The sequence below is a fragment of the Equus quagga genome, chromosome 6 (assembly GCF_021613505.1).
Source record: "Equus quagga isolate Etosha38 chromosome 6, UCLA_HA_Equagga_1.0, whole genome shotgun sequence".
In the NCBI taxonomy this organism is placed as follows: Eukaryota; Metazoa; Chordata; class Mammalia; order Perissodactyla; family Equidae; genus Equus; species Equus quagga.
In genome coordinates this window covers 70,340,276-70,361,362 of record NC_060272.1, presented here as the reverse complement: position 1 = coordinate 70,361,362, position 21,087 = coordinate 70,340,276, and the positions used below count along the sequence as shown (strand labels likewise).

General features: G+C 35.8%; 1 protein-coding gene across 1 annotated transcript in view; it reads right to left on the bottom strand.

The window, feature by feature from the left end:
• The window catches only part of N4BP2L2 (NEDD4 binding protein 2 like 2), a 67,521-nt gene extending 47,470 nt beyond the window's left edge, over positions 1 to 20,051 (bottom strand). The window contains exons 1-6 of the mRNA XM_046665181.1: positions 19,877 to 20,051; positions 17,256 to 18,517; positions 10,057 to 10,181; positions 5,725 to 5,813; positions 5,255 to 5,331; positions 2,297 to 2,443 (exon numbers count right to left, since the gene is read on the bottom strand). Coding sequence (XP_046521137.1) covers positions 2,297 to 2,443; positions 5,255 to 5,331; positions 5,725 to 5,813; positions 10,057 to 10,181; positions 17,256 to 18,517 — 1,700 coding nt within the window. The 5' untranslated portion in view covers positions 19,877 to 20,051. The remainder of the gene's footprint in view (positions 1 to 2,296; positions 2,444 to 5,254; positions 5,332 to 5,724; positions 5,814 to 10,056; positions 10,182 to 17,255; positions 18,518 to 19,876) is intronic.
• Between the last annotated feature and the right edge of the window lie 1,036 nt (positions 20,052 to 21,087).

The window sequence follows — 21,087 nt, the reverse complement described above, 5'->3', positions numbered from 1 at the left end:
AAAAAGAAATATATTCAAATAGAAGAAAAATTTTGATGAAAAATCTTTAATTGGTAAATTTCATATTTTTATAGATTTTTAACATAAACCAATGACTTACAATGTTGATTTTGGTATCTTTACTGCATACTCATTCCTCCATTCTGTTACCGTTCAAAAAATAAAAATAAAACTAGCCAGAATGTTTGGGGGAATGATTAATTTTCTGTCACTAAAAAGAAACCCTGCGAAAGTCTTTCAGAATGTTAATTTCTCTACCCCAATAAGTATTTATAATTTTTAAAAAATAATCAATAATGATTAATGATGTCTGCATGATTATTACTTAGTACTGAGAAGAGATGAAGTTGAATCTGTAAGTAAAATCTGGAAATTTATTTTAGACTTACTGTCTAACATGAACATGTTTCCTCATAGTTTGTATCTTCCAAAGGCTGTTCTTTACTTTCACAAAATAAATTTGGCTAATTAAGAGTCTATTATTCAAAAACAATAGATTTAAAGTACTATTACTCCTATACGAAGTTTTATAAAGACAGAAGGAAAGGGACACACAGTATATACTAACAGTTGTTCAACCTGTCCCCAAATTAAATCCTTCTGTACTATTTTCAAAATATGCTAATTTGCATAATAAAATACTGGGAAACAAAAGTCCAAATACCAAGAAGTGTTACTCTGAAACAAAACAATATATGAAAATAGTGCCTGAAGGAAATGTGTGTATGTATAAATATGTATACATTTACACACAAAACATGAGTTAGCATATTCCCACATCATATTTAGTTAAGATGAACAAATACAAACAGACATATGTGTTAAACAAAATAAAGCAAAGTAATACCAATTCAAATGTAACAGCATTGAACAGTACAAATAGAAATCATATCCTTATCTCACTAAAGGCAATGTAATAAAGACCTTGTTGAGAATACTGTATTTAGTTTTGAGCCTTGCAACTTAATATTACTTAATAACTTATTTTAAAAGTAATATAAAGATGCGGGAGAAGATTTATTAAACTTAAGCTGAAAAGAACAGCAAAAGGTTTAAAACAACATACGATATAAAGATTATGGGATTCAAAATGGGTTGGTTTAGGAGAAAAAATGTTTAAAGGCCATGAAATATCATCATGTAAAACATATGAAGGATCATGATGATTTTTTTTTTAAATAGCATGTAATTAGCTGGGACTTTTTCCTAAGAAAGAGTAAATCAAAGAAAAGATTAGGCTGAATTATAAAATCTCTGAAACGAATTTCATCTCAGTCTGTAAATTTTAAATGAAGGAATAAAATCTAACAAAGAAAACTATCCAGTGCGATATATAATTGACTCTACAGAAAAATTAAAACTAAGGGAAATAAAATATCCTACAGGACAAATCTTACAATTAATGCTAAGGGGCTGACAAATCTTACAATTAATGCTAAGGGGCTGTCCAAAATACTTTTTATATTAGAATTATACTGTGTTAAATTAAATAGAGAAAAGTGATATATTATCAGAACAGCCTAAGCAGCTTTTTCTAAACTATATAGTCCTTTCTCTATTTACCCATTACAGAACTGGGGAGTGAAGGGAATAGGGGGATGGCTTGAGAAGGATGATGAATATGTATCTATTATATTACATTATGAATATGTATATTATAAAGAAAACTCCCCAGGTAATTGATACACCTACTGTATGTCATTTGATGGAGAATTTTGTTTTAACTAAGTGATATGCTAATTAAAGCTTAGAAATATTTTTGTCACACAGATGAATTTGCAGAAACATAATTTACCTGTATAACGAATAGAGGAATCAACTAACAACTTGCCTATAACAAGTTAGTATACCTTGTATATTCAAGGTAGCCAAGGAAAAAATACTAAAATTTTATGAAAAATTAGATTTAGGTATGAACTATAAAATTGTTCAACATTATCTACAAAATAGATAAAATTAGTCTAAAATTCAATTGTAGAAAAACATTCTAGTTCCTATCCACACTTTACTCAGGGTGTTTTCATGATAATCAAAGGTATTACAACAAAAGATTATAAAAACATTTAAAATACAATTTTATATAATTTTTATTTACACTTTAGAATTTAAACAACTTGCTAGGAACATCCTTTGTGAGGCAACGGTCTGTTTTTCGTTTTTTGAAAGTATTAAAACTTCAAGACAGGCTCACTCATTTTTTTCAAGGAAACAGAATAAATGTGTTAGCTGAAAATAGGCAACTTAAAGATTATTTGTAACACAGACTTGATCATGTGAGCCTAGAGAGCCTCCCCACCTCTGTCTCCCCTGTGAAGGAGGAGGTCTTTGTGTGCTTTTGTGTGGTGGTTCCACTGAATTCATTACAATAGAGATGGACATTTGATATTCATAACGATCCAACATCTGAGCAATCTTCTGTCGAGACACACCATGCTTATTCCTCCTACCAAAAAAGAAAAGGATTTTAATTCTTTTTTAAGAATGTACAGGCTTAGAGATTAAACTGTTTTAGAGTAATAGAGTACAGATTCTAACTTACATTTTGCAAGTAAATACTAGAAGATACATCTCATTCACCTACATTTTAAACAACAAAAAATTTATATTGGCTCTCTCAAAATTTTTAACAGTATTTTTAAGAGGTTTAAAGATACCATAAATCACTGCAAAACGTCAACTGATTACACTTTCTTCACATAGAACTAACTACCAATTCACTGAACCAATGAGTTAATCTCTCCCCCTTTTTAATAAAAAAATCAAAGATTATGAGACACCGTTTTGAGAATTATAGTAGAATTGAGTGGACTTCTAAGACTAACAAAAGTGAATATAAAATATTTATCACTTTTTAAAAGTTATTTTAGGGTACTTATTGCATTTTTAAAATTTATTATCAATGCCAAATTATTATTACTATAGATACAACAATTTGGACATATCTCACAAACATAATATTGAATGAAATAGACAGAATGAATACATACTATATAATTCTATTTATATGAGGTTTAGAAAAAAACAAATTAAACTACAGTGCTAAGGCAAAAGATGTTTTAGACAAAAAGGTGCTTTAAAGAAACGCAAGGAAGTAATTACCAAGGAATTGTTAATCAGAAAAGGAATTCAAATAACTTTTGAGGTGCTGATAATGCTCTCATGACATGGGTAATGGTTAAATGATTATTTGCCTTATTAAGCTGCATATTTACATTTTACCTACTTTTCTGTGAGTTTAACTATGACAACAAAAAGTGATTTAAAAATTATTTTTAACCCTCAAATAATTTTCTACAATTTATTTTACCTTTGCAGTTTTCTGTAATTTGACTTGGACATGGCAAAACATACAGAACATTAGTTTACATTTAATGTTATAATTCTAGATTTACTAATGCTAATTCATTTTTCCCAGAGAAAGGACACAAAAGAAATGTTTACTTCTCAAAACTACTGATGTTTACATTCAACACGAGAAAGGAAAGCAACAGAGAGAGAAGACTTAGAAGACAAAAAAAAGAGATCTGAGGCTGAAAATTGGCAAGATATGACTAATTCCACATGATGTCAAAATGAATGATTCAATCAATTCTTTACCCAAAAAATCCATCAAACCATGCTAGGTATCAGTTAAACTGACTTTATTTTGTAAAGTCAACTTATATTAAGAATTTTAATAAATTTCAACAGTCCCTCAAATGTAAATGAAGCCTAACTGTATAACAATTTCCTCAATTCATTTATTCAGCATAACCCAAATATCTTTAAACTTCTGTCTCTTCTACCTGAGGAGTAATACACACTGAGGCAGGCAAACAATACCAGATATTAATAAATCTATCAGTTTATCTATTCATATATGAACACATGGCACGCAAATCACAAAGGGAAAGAAAGGTAACCAAAGGAATGAAAGGCAAGACAGAAAGAAGCAAAGTGGTTGGCCACCATACACAGAATAACAGCTTTTTAGCTAGAAGAGGGCAAACACAGAAGGGAGAAAAAAACTGGTTTTAAAAAAAGCGAGGTGATGGTTACATACACAACTCTGTGACTATACTGAAAACCACTGAATTATACACTTTTTTTTTTAAGGACAATTAGCCCTAAAGTAACATCTGCTGCCAATCCACTTTTTGCTGAGGAAGACAGGCCCTGAGCTAACATCCGTGCCCATCTTCCTCTATAAGTGGGACGCCTGCTGCAGCATGGCTTGATAAGCCATACATAGGTCCACGCCTAGGGAACCGGCAAACCCCAGGCTGCCAAAGCAGACTGTGCGAACTTAAGTGCTATGAGACAGGGCTGGCCCCCGAATTATACACTTCTAATGGGTAAACTGTAAGGTATGTGAATTATATCTCAAAGTCGTTAACAAAGAGGGGGACAGGGAGTGAAAGTGAACAAAAAGAGTCATAATCAGGAAAACCAGTGATGTGAGGGGAAAGAGACAAAGGTAAACACAAATGGAAGAGCAGGGCTGAAAGTAATACAAGCCTCACAATCCCTCATGACAAATTCTGAAAGTTAAAATGCTCTGAAAACTCAGTTTTCTGTTGACTCATATGGCAACAAAGTCTAAGCAGATCTGCACTCATTTGGCAGCGTGATCTACTCAGAACTATCACTAAATTATGCAGAATCTTTCTCATCTACTTGGACTAACAAGTCATGATTTCCTGTAGAAATATTAAGATGTTTGATTATGACATGCTGCCTCAAACTCAGCTAGCAGTGTTACGACTATATTACCTTTCTAAAATCCCAAAAAAATCTGAATTCCAAAACACAGTGATTCCAAGGATCCTGGTTATGGGATTATGGATCTCTAGTAGTAAAGATGGAAAAGAAGCAGCAAGATGAAAGCACCAGGTAAAAAGGTGATGGGATCTAAAATGGGAAGGAGATGAAGTTGGAAGGGCAATGCGAAAAGTGGCCTAGCTAAAAACTAGAGGGAAAAGTCCTAATTTTTCCCTCAAAGTTTTCTGGATTTCCACTAGCATTCAATAAACTGCAAAATAATGTAGAAATTCACATAAGAAAGAATTAACAAGCACACTTAAAATTTAACAAGGCAAGATGCCTCAAAAACCTTGAATTTAAGTCGATGTTCCTCTTAACAGAAAGTGAGTAAGTAGCAGTCCCTATTCACAAGCAGCAAAGATATGACAAGCAAAACCTAGTAAAGAAATTGACCATGTAAGGAGATAAGAAAGAAAAAAATATAAGGATTCAAAAAATTTGAGTGCCTTACTTTTCTAATTCTTCTGGATCAAATTTCCACCAAGTTTCAGGTTCATGAAACTCTACTCTGTATCCTTTTCCTATGGCCTACACAAAGGAAAGGAAGAAAACAAAAACCCAGAGAATACTTCTTAACATAAAAAGAAGGCAGACAGATATAAACTTCATTTAGACAATACTCCTAAATTTGTTCAACCAAGAAAAATTTTACTTTTAAAATAACATGGTTTACAAGAATTTTAAGACCACTTAACTGGACAAATTCCAAACACTATCCTCAAGTCCAGACAAAACTAACAAGATGAGCATATTCCTTAATAAGTACCATTCCCAATTTTTTAAAAACTAAGCAAATGAACACTCTTCTTTAGAAAACAAGGACAAACGTTTTAACAATAAAGATCAAAGTAACCAAAATTTCAGAACATGAAAAAATTGACAAGAATAAAACATAAAAACTCTCTCATAATCCATATTTACCATTTCCACATATGGTTTCATTTCCCAAGCTTGTGTATTAGTGTTGTCTATTATAACTGGAGATCTCCCCTGATTGATAGCTTGTTTTGCTGAAATAAAAAATAAATTTAAAAAACAAAAACAAAAAGCAGAACTATTAGGTTAAATACACAAAATAAAATTTAAACATTAATTATTAAGAAATTTTCTACATCTCTGTACTTAAAACCAAAACTGCAATCTCTTGACTCAGTGCCATGAAAAAAAAAAGGACTCTGCAAGGTTAAAAAGGAATTAAGAGACATAAGCACATGAAATATGTATTCTCCAAATTAGATGCTGATTTTGACAAATAAGTTGTAAATGACATTTTGGGGAAAACACTTTGTTGAACTTACAGCTAATGAAGCCTTCAGTCTAGAACTAACTTTCATACATAGGAAATACAGGAACAAGTTACATTTGAATATGGTCTGAGTATGAAAAGAGGTGAACATTTACTGACGTGGAGAGATTGAGATTGTTAACTGAAAATGGCAAGTTACAAAACAATATGTACATATGATCTTATTTTGGTCAAAACAGAAAGATCTGGGAAGAGTCACTAAGATATCAAAAGTGGTGATCTGTAGGTAGTGGGAAGATGTGCATTTTATGCTTATCTGATTTCCAATGTTCTACAATTACAAATAATGCTTTTGAAATAAGAAAGACATTAAAAAAAAAAGAAAAAGGAGTGCTATGAATTTATCATTATTTACCAGCAAAACTTCATATACCAAGTTCACACACCACAGTTCAACTGACTTTCTGGATGTTTCTCAGGCCTACGATTCTCAAATTGGGAGCTGAGATAAAACAAAACTTTCCTCCACTATATCTCCCTATCCCTAGACCATCTCTTCCCCCAGGAGGTGAGAATCACTGCCACAGTGAGCCACTGTTAATGACAGGAGTGTCTGCACCCCCTTCAGTGTAACCAGACAAGAAATATAAGAGCCCACGATAAAATTTAAAAGGCTGAGGTAAAATACAGTGATATGGAAGTTTCCTTGTGATTCAGAATTCAAACCACTAAGTTCTTCATAACGAAAACATACAGATGTCTAAGGGCAGACAGAATTCCAAAGATTAGTTAAGAATTAATGACTATGATGGAATACATATTTGGAAGAAGACATCTCTAAACACCAAAATAAATTTAGAATTTGGGTCATAAATAGGATACCAAGATGCCATCATCTTCCAATACTCCATCCTCGATTAAAAACAGTGCTCAAATCCTCCAGTGAAAAAGACCACTGGGGCTGGCCAGGTTGCACAGTGGTTAAGTTCATGCGCTCCACTTGGGCGGCCCAGGGTTTGCAGGTGCTGATCCCAGAGACGAACCTACACATTGCTCATCAAGCCATGCTGTGGTGGCATCCCACATACAAAGTAGAGGAAGACTGGTATGGATGTTAGCTCAGGGACCACCTTCCTCAAGCAAAAAGAGGAAGACTGGCAACAGACGTTAGCCCAGGGCCGATCTTCCTCACAAAATAAATTAATCAATTAATTAAAGTAATTCTCCTAATGTCTGACAGTTAGGCTTACACCTCCAAGGAGTTATGTTCTAGGAGAGGAGCTTATTAACCAAATAAATCTCTGATTTGCAGGAATGAGATTATCCTCTTCGCATGAATAATCATCATTCAACACAATATTCCAGTGCACTCCAGGAGAAGAGAGCTCCTAAGTAAACAATGTTTGAATACCCAAATAATGAGAGTAATTTTCTTAAATAAATTAACCATTATACTGTAAGAAAGAGAATAATGACACCTTGGAGATGCTTTCAATTTATAAGCTATCTAAGATGAATTTAGATTCTTCTAATATAGTCATGTGCCGAATAACAACATTTCGGTCAATGACAGACCACATATACAACAGTGGTCCCCTGAGATTAGGACTATATAGTCTAGGTGTATAGTAGGTATATCATCTAGGTTTGTCTAAGGAGAAAATCACCTAACAACTCATTTCTCAGAAAACACTGCATGACTGCAATAAACATGAGGCAGATAGATATTCCCAGAATGGTGCCCAGAATTTAAAAGTATTCAATAAATATTTGTTGAAAAAAGAAATTTTGCCCTAAATAAGTCAGGCTTCTAATTTTCAAAATGTCTAATAATTGCTATCATTACCCTGCAAAAGGTAAAAATTACCTTGAAAAAGTGCATGTTTATTACATTGATAATAAAACCAGTAATTTATCTACACACTATTATTCTGTTCACCAAGTATAATTCACATGGTATGAACAGTTTTAATCAAATATTCTACAACTAGTACTGCAATGAGAAAAAATGTTTCACACAAACTTCCCAGTCCACCATAAGTAAAGTGGCTCTGCCCACTGCCTTTATTCATTCCCCTTGTCACCTACTCTCATTCCCCTTAACTTTAGGCCAATAACTGCAAACACTTTTTAGAACTGCAATACCATGATTATTTGATTCAGGCAGTAACGTTCTGTGGCATTTTTAAAAAATCAAAAAGAATTAACATTTTTTGAGATTTTTATGCCACTCTAACGTATTTTGAGAAATCCTAGAAAGTCATAGAACCAATACTAGGAAACAGTCTTACAATGAAACTTATTTGACATTTAAACTTTTACTCAAAAATATCTTCCCTGAAATCCTTTACTCTGAAAATTGACAGTTAAAAAGAAAAGCATTTATCCTGTTTTTCCTGTACATACCATACTTCAGGGTAAACCTAGTTGCTCGTTCTAGGTGAGAGGAAGATCCTCGTTACAGAAGAATTCTAGCTACTAAACACAGAAGGAATGACAGATCCAGAAAAGCACCATTTTGCAACCCTTAATGAAAAAACTGACTCAGGAAACAATTCATTGTTGGATAAACCATTAAATATAAGATTGATAGGAAACTTGATAATGGAGGGAGTAGGCTGTCCCTCTGAAGCTACTGATCAATCTTAGCATCACTAAAAATGGGACAACCAGACACGTGCTTACCAAAAAAAAAGCTGAACCTAGTAAATACTCCAGTCTAGAGCTAACTTCCATTTGAGGAAATACAGGAGGGAAAAAAACAAGTTAAATGGTTACCACACAGAAGTAAACTGACAACTGCAGGATACGGGACATACTACAGAACAAATAACAAGGTTTCTGCAACAAGTTAACAGCATGAGGGCAAAAAGAGAGGAAATTGCTATACATTAACATAATTAAAAGGAACATAAAAACAACCATACTGTGAGGACCTTGTTTGAATCCTTATTCAAACCATACAACTGTAAAGACATATTTAAGACAATAGGGGAAATTCAATTACAGACTGGGTATTACATGTTGTCAAGGAATTGGTTTTTTTAGGTGTGAGGATGGCACTGCAGTTAAATAAGATGTGATTAAGTAAGAAGAAGGTTGATTTGAAATGCACAAAGTATAATGTCTAGTATTTGCTTTAAAACACTTCAGCAGCTCAAAGAATGGTGGGAGTGAAAACAAAAAGGATAAAGCCAATATGGCAAAATCTTGATAAACTGATAATAATTCTGAGTGATGGGTTCATAGTAATCTCTCTATGCATTCTTCATCTTTTTAAAAAGAAATTAACCTATAGTATATGCATTTACTTACATAGTTCTAGGGCAACAGTTTTCAATCCTGAGGCAACGTTAGAATATCTAGATAACTTTCAAAAAACCCCCAAAACCAATGCTAAGATCCACTTCAGACCAACTAAACCAGAATCTTTGGGGCTAAGACTTAAGCATAAGCTTTTTTCAAGGTCCCCCAAGTGATTCAAATGCGCAGCCAAGGTTAATAACCACTATTTCAAAATGGAAAGAAATTGACCCATGTGCCTCTGAAAAGTATATTAAGTAGATTTTTTTGTAGAGTAACATTATTGAGAAAAACTTCTAATACTCCTGGCATTATATTAAGCCTTAGAAAACATAAGCATTACTCTTAGGGAAATAACTTTTGGAAATACATGATAGTATCAGACTTATCTGAATTTATTCATGAGGTATAAAATAAAGCCTATCAAAATATTCCACACCTTGATTTTACCAGCTCATACTGGTATACTATTTATAAGTTTACAAAATATTCTATCAAAATGCTCTGATTTTCACAACAACCTTGATTAAGCAGGGCAACTATAATTATCACCACTTCTAATACGTGAAAAAATTGGGTCTCAAAGCTATTTAAACGGCTCGCCAAAGTCATTCAGCTGATAAAAGTCAAGTCGAGAATAAAAATTCAGGTCTTCTAACTCTTAGTCAAGTTTTCTATCCCAGGAGACTTGGCCCAAAACAAACCTCTGTTCTGGTTCCAGTCATGGGCATCACCAAGTTGATTAACATTATACCTGTACCCATCTTGATGGTGAAAATAGTCATCAGTGCTGAACACAATGCCATCACGACTCTGACCAAGCAGAATTCTGTTAATAAAAGAAATCATAAAGGTGCCATTTATAAAATCTATAGCCATCAGAAATAAGCCACACAGGAAAGGTTATTAAATGAATTTCTGGTACTTACCCTTATACTGCAAACAGAACAGCATACGAGCAGAATCTTAAAAAGTTTTCAGATTTCAAATTCACTTCACACACTTACATCTACACAATTACAGCCAGTAACAGAAGCTTTTTAAAGTGGCATTTATATTGCAACTTTTAAAACAATCTTCATCGATCTCAAAATTATGTCAACTATTACCCATGTTTTTAACTTTAGTGAATTTATATTTCGTGTCTAAGACTGCCTAAATTTAGTGTAACAGGTAACCTAAAAGGCAAGTAAGCCTAAGCAAGCAATTCATCTGAGGAAAACTGCATTTGACCCAAGATAGCTTTGATAAACTCACATCCCTGAAGCACAAACACAAATGACCTGCAAGTGAGAGGGAAAAATAGCTTGAGGCTTAAGGTTGTGAAACAACCTGGGATCTTCCAAAGTATAATCAAACTTCAAATTTTTTAAGAGATTAAATTACTAATGGAAATTATTGGACGCTAAATAAAGTGCACACTCTTAGAACAAGTTAATGATAATCAAGCTCTTTTCTCACAATATGGTACTACCCTAAACATTTCTAAGGATAGCGAGATTACAAGTGCTCAGTGGCAGAGAATCCCCATAACCAGTGACTCACCAAAGAGACTGCAGGGTGTGCTGAGAAAAGGGAAAATGCAGTTAAGAGAACGATTTGGATCCAACAATAACAAAACTATTTTGCTGTTTCTTTCCTCTCCCTTAACCATTAGGCAAACTGGATATCATTATATAATTTTTTGAGAGGAGGAAGGGAGACGAAGGTTGGTAGAAGGGATTAAGAGTAGAAGAATATTCTCCTGGGATGACTCAAGAATACTTTCTAATAAAAAGTAATAGGAAGAATTTCAACTATTAAGCTAACAAACATCTCTCTCTTTTCCTCAGCTTATAATAAAATCGTATATATCATAAAAATAAAATTTGCATATCAAAAAAATTCTAAACATGCATTTCCAATTATAGTTCAAATTACTTCAAAGTAAATGGTTTGAGTTGTTTATCTGCTCGTTTGGGTGTCTGGACTTGGAGTTTTTTTTTAAGCAGCCATAGTTTTTCCAAAATATACCATCTAACATATATGGCATCTTATTTGCTTATACAGATAAACTAGAATGTAAAAATACCACAATCCTGGCATTCCAAACCAAAGTTCAATCATCTACAAGTATTTTGATCATAATCAACCATGATACCTAATTATATTCAATAGTACCAGAAAACTGACACCATCTTTCGCAGACACCCTACGCGTCATTTCTTTCTGTGCTATTACTTATCAACAGGTGATTTTTCAGATGTTAATAATACTATACTACAAGAGTACAGTAGCTTTGGTAACCAGGAAATGTCTTAACCTCTCCCAAATAAAGAAAGGGGGGCAGGAAAGGGAGGAGATGGTAAATCATTTTACATCATTAAAACAAGTCAACATGAAAGATGAATAAACCTCTATGAAGAACATCTTAAATACATAAATCAGTTATAGCAAATAATTTTAGCTTGGATAGACTTTTTCCTCCCACACTGCTTACGTATCTTTTAAAAATTCCCTGAATTATATCAAACTATGAAGCTTTATTTTGGGGACTTACGTTTTAAAAAGACCAGTATCAATCTGGATATATCTGATGTCATACCAACCACTCGAACCAAAAATAAATTGAGGATATTAATATTTTCAAATTTTTATAGTCAGATTCTATCAGAACTCTCCCAAGTTAAGTCAGGTACTAAAATGGATGATCAGAATGTCAAAACTTAGAACTCTGACAAATCAAGTATCTAATCAAAGAAAAATCAGATGTGGGCCCACTGGCCACTTTTTCGTATTTTTTCAAAATAGCTATCTTTTTGAGAATCTACCATGTGTCAAGCATTTTATATATATGTATATATATAATTATATATACACACACATATGACCTCATTTAATTCTCAAAACAACCTTGCCAATCTGATATTAAACAAATCCAGAAAAGAAAATAATTTCAGAAATCAGGCCACCAGAGCTACATAAATGATGGTAGGAGAGCCAAAACCAACAGCTATAATGATCCTTGCCTCCTGGTATTCACATCCTTGTATAACCCCTCTTCTTGAGTGTGGGTTAGAGTCAGTAACTAGCTTCTAATAGAATATGGCAGAGGTGACGGAATGTCACTTCTGAGATTAGATTACAGAAAAAAAAAAAGTGGCTTCTGTCTTGGGCTCAGAGCTGGCTCACCTTCTCTCATCACGTTGCAAAGAGAGGCCCAAGTAGCAAAGAACGGACGGAGGTTTCCAGCCTATAGCCAGCAAAGAACTGAGGCCCTCAATCCAACAGCTCACAGGGTACTGAGTCTAGTCAATAACCTCATGAGAGATCTTCCAAGAATAGCTTCCCTCAAGACAAGTCTTCAGACCAGAACACAGCCCTAGCCAACATTTTGATCACAGCACTGCTGGTGACCTTGAACCAGAGGCACCCAGATTCCCGTACTTTAGAGACTATGAGACAATGTTTGTTGCTTTAACAACTGAGTTTTAGGGTAATTTGTTACACAGCCATAGATAACTGACACACTGTGATCTCATAATTTTTCACTTAAGTAAGGAACAAGTGAATCCTGTTCCTTCAACCCTGTCTTGGGAACCCTATTCCCCAAAATGGGCTACCGTGATAGAGTTAATTTTCATGGTTTATTTTTTAAATTTCTAACAACTGTACATCATTTTCTTTAATATATCCATATGTGTTTAAAAATAGAAGTGATTTTCCCCAAAAAATCTGAATAAAACTGACAATTCACAAACCCTTTACCTCCTTATTTACTGAGTGGCCTTGATACCCTTAGTCCAAGACCACTTTACTGAGGCACTGCACTCTAAACATTCCTTGAACTAAGGACAGAGACCCACAGAAGAAAAGGTCAATCTTTCCTGTGGAGTTTAAACTGAGATCTCCTCCAAAAGCAGGGAGGAAAATAAAATATCTTCCCATCTCTCCTTCAATTGTCATTTCCTACAGCTGCTATCAAATTACCACAAATTTGGTGGTTTAAAACAACATGGATTTATTATCTTATAGTTCTGAAGGTCAGAAATTAGAAATCAATTTCACTGGGCTAGAAGCAAGCTGTGGATAGGCTGGCATTCCTCCTGGAAGCGAAAAGGAGAATCTGTTTCCTTGCCCTTTCCAGTTTCTAATTGCCAGCTGCATATCTTGGCTCATGATCCCTTCCTCCATATTCAAAGTCAGCAGTGTAGCATTTTCTCTCCTCTAACACGTACTTCAACTATCGTTTATCTCTGATCAACTCCAGACATTTTGCTAATAATGACATTAGTGGCTTGTTTCTGAAAATACACTCTCTCATTGGTGAAATCAGTAGAGTATGAGAAATGTGGATAAGCTACAATAGTTTAAGATTCACCTCCTCCTTGCATGAAAGGGTATAAGAACTTAGCAAAATCTATAGTCCACACCCTGGGAATGACATCCAAGGCTTGATCCCTACATGGTCCTGTATCCAATCCTCAGTCAGAGGATTCTGTTTGGTTGAAGCCAGCTACAATGGTACCAAAATTCTACCTCTGGAATAGTGTTGAATTCTGCCTCAAATAAACCAGTCATGAAAGTGCTGTTTGCCTAAAAGGACAAAGAGTCGGCGCTTTATCATACCTAGGAACGTTACATGAACTGTTTTGTACTAACTTACTCATAAATATTTCAAGTCTGTACTTGTGTTAGAATTTAATCTAAGATTGATTTCATTAAAACCTGTTAGTGAAACTGGGGGTAAACAACTAAGCCTCACCTACTTATAACCAAATTTGCTTAGGTCAGTTATCAATAAATAAAAAGATAATGCTGTCTTTGTGATAATGCAAAGAGTGGTAAAGGCAAATACATGAGTTCAGAAGGAGAATTACTAAAAGCTGAGATAAGCTAAAACCTCAAAAAGTGGAGACATTTAAGAGAACCTGTGAATAAGAGTCCTAAGAACAATGAATGGACAAGTATCAAGCTCCTGCAGTGGAGGGCAGGTTCCAGTGCAGAAGGATATGAAGATGGAGAGGTGGGTAAAGACTAAATTGAGGAAGAAGGGGACTTGAATACTACCCCAAAAGAATTTGAACTTTATCTAAACCCCCTATACTCATTACCATATATCAATACTAAACAATGCTATCTTTTTATTCAGTGCCCCAAATCAATTCAACTCTGATTTACCAAATCTTTACTCCTTTCTTCAGAGCTCAGTTTGAAAGCTAACTCCTATATGAAGCCATTCCTCACCAAAGAATACGGGGCTTTATATTCAATCCCAAATAACAATCCTACTTCATTCAAAAAGTGTTGACCTAAAGAGATACTCCTGCTGCTTAACCAAGCTCCTCAAAGTCAGGACTCAGATATAGGGCCATGCATGCAATAGATACTAAAGTGAAGGAGCAGGGAAGAAACACAGTATCATTTACAGCTCTAGTCTGATCTCTTACCAGTTTTTCTAACTTCTCTCAAGTCGCTTAACATGAACTTACTCTCTTAAGCCTCTGCTCCTTCTATAAAATGAAAATAATATAACCCATCTCACAAGACTTTTATATATGAAAGGTTCTGTAAACTGTAAATCATGACACAAACGGTAGTTACTGCTATAACTTTCATTCTTGTAACACACACCCAATTCCTCAAATAAAGAAATATACATATTACCACTGTCATCTCCCACTATGATTATGGCTCCTTGAAATTCTATTGGATTACCACTACTTTATTCACCTTCAGTCTCAAGATACTCCAATATATTGTCCCAAACCTAATCTTTCTTCCTTATGTTTGTTCTATATCCACTCTTAGTAAGGTGGCCCTAAGAGATCCCTTCATCCAATTTCCAAATTTCAGCTATTTCTTTTTATATATATATGTTTTTTTTAAATTTATTATTATTATTTTTTAAAGACTGGCCCTAAGCTAACATCTGTTGCCAATCCTCCTCTTTTTGATGAGGAAGACTGGCCCTGAGCTAACATCTGTGCCCATCTTCCTCTATTTTATATGTGGGACGCTGCCACAGCATGGCTTGATAAGCAGTGCTTAGGTCCATGCCCAAGATCTGAACTGGCAAACTGTGGGCCACTGAAGCAGAGCCTGTGAACCTAACCACTACACCACCGACCCGGCCTTCCATCTTTTTTTTTTTCCCTTCCTTCTTCTCCCCAGAGCTCCCCAGTACACAGCTGTATATTCTAGTTGTAAGTCCTTCTGGCTCTGCCATGTAGGATGTCGCCTCAGCATGGCTTGATGAGAGGTGGTAGGTGTGTACTCAGGATTCAAACCAGTGAAACTCTGGGCCGCAGAAGCGGAGCACACAAACTTAACCCCTCAGCCATGAGGCAGGCCCCATCAGCTATTTCTTTTCTCTGATATTATGTTCTTAATCTAGAAAACTGCCCATATTTGTGAGACTTCAATCTTAATTTCTATCCCTTTTAAAGAGTTGAAATTCCATCTTCTCTACAAAATTTCCACTAAAGAGGAATCAAAAAGCAAAGACCTAGGGGCTGGCCCCGTGGCCGAGTGGTTAAGTTCGCGCGCTCCGCTGCAGGCGGCCCAGTGTTTCGTCGGTTCGAATCCTGGGCGCGGACATGGCACTGCTCGTCAGACCACGCTGAGGCAGCGTCCCACATGCCACAACTAGAGGAACCCACAACGAAGAATACACAACTATGTACCGGGGGGCTTTGGGGAGAAAAAGGAAAAAATAAAATCTTTAAAAAAAAAAAAAAAGCAAAGACCTAAATTTAAACTCATCTACAAAGATCACAGTTTACAATCTAGCTTGAAAGGTCTACATCATAAATTCAATCTTTCACTAATTTCTTGCTTCTGAAGAAACTTTCATTCAGATCGTTTAGATTGTCTTGCAAATAAATTTAAAACATTTACCAATTGGTTCCTTGGACTTTTTTATCCTCAGCCAAAAATATCAAACAAACTTTTTCTCCTTATCTGGCATAAATTTTGAATCATCTCACATAAACTGGAAAGAATTTGTATTGTTTTTCTTTGCACTATTTTTCACAACTGCACAAATATATTGAATATTCTTTTTAGAAAATGTAAACAAAAACAGGAATTTGAGGGGTTGGCCCCAGGGTGGAGTGGTTAAGTTTGCACACCCTGCTTTGGTGGCCCAGGGTTCATAGGTTCAGATCCCGGGAGTGGACCTACACACGACACATCAAGTTATGTTGTGGCAGCATCCCACATACAAAAAATAGAGGAACAGTGGCACAGGCGTTAGTTCAGAGTCAATCTTCCTCACACACACACACACAAAACAAACAAAGCAGGAATTTGAAACATTCTGTCATACAATAAAACATCACCAGTTCTACTCCATTAATTTCGATACTGCTCACTTCAAACTCCTTAAAGAAACCAAAAAAGGGTTCCCTCTGCCAACCAATGGTATGAACGCAGCAGTGCTTAAAATATGCTCAAAATTCTTTTCCTTGGGTTATCTCATTTGCTTCTCACAATAATTCCAGAAAAATAAGTATTATTCATTCTATTAACAGTTAGCAAAAACTGTCCAAAATCATAAAGTGAAATACCTGAGTTAAAGCTCAAATCTTCTAAGCCTGAGTCCAACTCTATTTAGCTTACTTAAAAGGCCAGGCCAGCAGTTCTCACATAGCATTTGCTTTCATCATTGTCACAATTATACATGGTGTATCTATTTTTAAAGCCCTTAGCAGAATCTAAATATAAATAAATATGCCAAATCTCCTTTCCTCTATCAGGTAACATCTTTTTAAATATTTACACTGTAAGATGCCATTCTCACATATAATAAATTAAAGATTTTCTCCTAGAAACATGAAAAGTATTTGTCATTGATTACATCTATTATTTATGATTTTTAAGTAATGAACTGCCAAGTATTCACTTGGTATCCTTCACTTACCGAGACAACGTTGTTTTCCCTGAACCAGGCAAGCCTCTTAAAAGAATAAGTAACTTCTGCAATTTATTTAATTTTTCCTCTTGAAACTGCTGGTTCATAAACCTGTCTGTTCCATTATGCTTGTCCATAGAAGGATCTTTCCAGCATCCTTCACTGGTTTCACAGAAACCATTACTCACATATCCATCTTGCACACTGTAGCCATTTCTAGAGGGATGAACATTACTGATATTCTCACTATAGTCAGTATATTCATTGTTCTCATCAAAAGTCAAACAATTCCAGTCAACACGACAATCATTTACATAATATCCATTTCGCATCAGAAAGCCATCTTGGGCATGGAAAATATTTGATGGTGGATTTGGTGGAGCATTAAATCTTTGAATATTTAAATGATAATTAAAACTGGGAAGAGGAGGACCTTGGGGTACTACAAAAGAATGCACTGACTGCCACTCAGGCCCAAAGGAAGTAAACGAATCATCACAAAATGCAGGTATTACTTGCCCATTACAAGGATATTTGCCTGGCTCATTCCCTAAATATTGCTGATAACCACAATGTGACTGAAGAGCATTACTAAGATCTCTTTTCTTTTCATCTTCAGACTTTAACAGATCATTATCATGGCCCTGATAATATGTACCAAGTTGTTCCTCTGAGGGTTTGGTTTCCTTACAACTGCCTTCCGAATCATCTTTTTCATTTTCAAGCTCTTCAATTTCTTTGTAAAACTGGAATAATTCATTGTCAATTTCTGATTTTTTGAAGTTAAATTTTTCCTTCTCTTCTTGTCCTCCTTTGCCATCTACACTGTTGATATTGTCTGCCTGATTCCTCCTTTCACTACACTTTTTTTTCTCAGGGGGTTTGTAAATGGGTCCTATAAATGCTTTACTTGTGCTATATATCTCATCATCTTTGGATACCAATGTGGGACTTGTATCTTGTAAGACTTGTGAATTAACAGATTCAATAACATCTGATCTATTATCAGGTATCTCATCATGCACAGGTTTCAGCAAATCTGTAGTTTTGGTTTTGTCCTTCTGAGGATGACTACGTCCTCTGACATCAATGGTGGTCACAGGGACCCAATCATTTCCAGTTTTCTGCTGGATTCTGTGAACATTAGCACTACCCTGATGGGAGAAAACATAAGCCTCTTCAGTTGACTTCAGTTTTTTATAGCATGGTTCACTTGTTAGTTCTTCCCCATTTCCCAAGGATTTAGCTTCAGAAATTTCACCATAAGGCATCTGAGAAGTAAATAAATCATATAATTAATAGTAAATAGTTTAACAATATAAACAAAAGTTTCTTCAGAAACACGAAAATTGAAAAAGACATTTAAGTTTGTGAGATAAGCATATCATGGTAATACTTCTCCAAAATACAAAATTTATAAAATTGCAATTTTATAACCACTTACTATTTAAGTATTGTTATAATATAATGATTTAAGGGAGGAGTCTCATTGAAAGTAAGTAAATATCCTTTTTCAACAAGATACATCTCACCTGTCATCTAAAACACCCATTTCTGAATTTAGAGAAGCTAAAGAATTTAAGTAACTTTGGGAAGCTGAATCAGTAATTTATACAGTTTGATAATATAGATACACAATTGTGTACTAAGGAAAGTAAATCTGCCAATCAAACTGACACATATCCAAACTGGTTGTGATAAACTGCATCATAAATGTCTTCCTGTTTAAAACCACTATGTCCTTAGGAGTAAACAAATCCAGCTCCCAAATCTTAGACAACCATATCTTTTTAGCAATAAAACGTTAGATTAACTGAAATGCCAGTCCTTATGCGCCCTAGTCCCGCGAGTAGTGTAACAGTGGTTTCCAAATGAGCATACTGAAATTAGGAGAAAAAAGAGAAAACTTCGGTTGCACTGAGAATGATGCAAATACGCCATTATGTTTAAAAAACAAATCTGGAAACTCCCAAAATCAAAGTGCTCATCTTTTCCAGATGGTCGGCCTATCTGCTTCCCTAAATTCTGCTTCCCTTGAAATGTCTTGGGGACCCTCAAGAGAACAATGCAAAAGCCTGTTTTACTCAATACTACTTCATTCTGCCTGCTCTCCGGTCCTCCTCTAACACGAGAGAAAAAGGAAAGGACAAAAAGAAGACTAGAGAATGATACAGGTAGGCCACAGATAGGCTGAACGAAGACACAACCGTAAAGAACGCCGTCCGTCCCCACCCCAGCCCCGGAGATAGCCTCCTTCCCTGGCCACCCGTCGGCTTCTCATTTCTTCATTCGAAATATCGGGAAAGTCACAAGGAAAAGCAAGGGGGTTGCGTTAACAGAGCGTGGCCTATACACAACCTAAGCCCCGTGGCCTCCCGACCTCCAAAGAAGGCAGTCCGGGCAAAAGTGCGTCACCCAGTTTCTTCGTCCCACCGGAGACACGTTCTGTCTAGGAATTCAGAGATCTCCGAGGCTGAAAGGTTCACTCCGGGATTCTATGTTTACGGCTAAAGTTTAGGTCCAGCCAAGCGCCGGCGAGAACCCCAGTCGCTAAGAGAAGAAAGAAGAAACCGAAAAACGACACCACCACTACCCCACCCTCACTTAAAATAGAGTGTTTGTTTACTCACCTTACACTACAGCTCTGCATTGACCTTTACCTCCCAATAAAATCTTCTTCTAGAAAGACCTGAACCTCTGAAAAGGTGAAAGCAACGCGGAGACACCGACCCAAAGCAAAGATGCGGACGTACTAAAACCCCAGCCCTCAACGTATGGGCAAAGCAGCCGCACCTCCGTACGCAAGATGGCGGCCACCTCACGGTTACCCCGGCAGGAATTACGGATTCGCGCCCGGCATTGTGGGAATTGAAGTCCAGAGTTCACAACGGGTCTGGAAACCTCAGTGTAACCAGACCTGGTCTCCCAGAATCCATTGCATGAGATACGCGCTAATGGCAACAAACGCAGACCGGAACTAATTGCTAGATCTGGAGCGAGAGAGGCGTTTAGAAGTAATCAAGTTTAGGGAAAAAAGGCTGCGAGCTGCTCTGGGGTTCAACCCTAAAGGAGAAGAGAAAGTGAGTGCCTGGCACCCCAAAGGGATACATAAGCTGCTCTCAATGCATGCTTTTAAGGTTTTCTAGGAAACAAAGAATCAGGCTTTTCAAAGGGGACGCAACATTTGGTATCGCCAAGTAGGGTTGCCGACGTTTCGACGAAAAATCCCGCAGTGATTGTAGGCTCCTGTTCCTATGTCGAAGGAGAAGATCACTGCGGTGGAGCTTTGATAACAGATAAAAAGACAAGAAAAAATCATTTCGTGTCATATCTGTGTTTTGTTTTGGGAAACAAAGACCAACTACTGAGCTTTCCCATTGAAAAAGTCAGTTTGTGAAAAGCGCTTAGAACACCTCCTGGTAAAAATAAGTGGTGTGTCAGTGTTTGTTAAATAAAAAATAAATACGCACAACTGGCAACCATCAGCTCAGGGTCCCTTCTCTCTTCCCGCCACCTCCCCCCTCTCCAAACCCGCTCCCTCCTTTGCATTCTTTTTCGTGCCACTAGGGAAACTGCTGATGTCTTCATGTTTAAAGAAATCTTTCTATTGCGATAGCATTTTAATTTATAAATACAATAGTTAAAAATGACAGTCTGAAACATTTGCATCGATTAGGTAATAACAATCTTATGACCAAGAGGGGTCACCAAAGCAATGCATCCCTTTACAAAAGAAGAATTTTCCTTAAATGCAAATTCCCACATTGACCATTGTCTGATGTTTACTTGAGATTAGATTCAAGTTTTGCATCCTCGATGGAAACAACCACATAAATGAAGT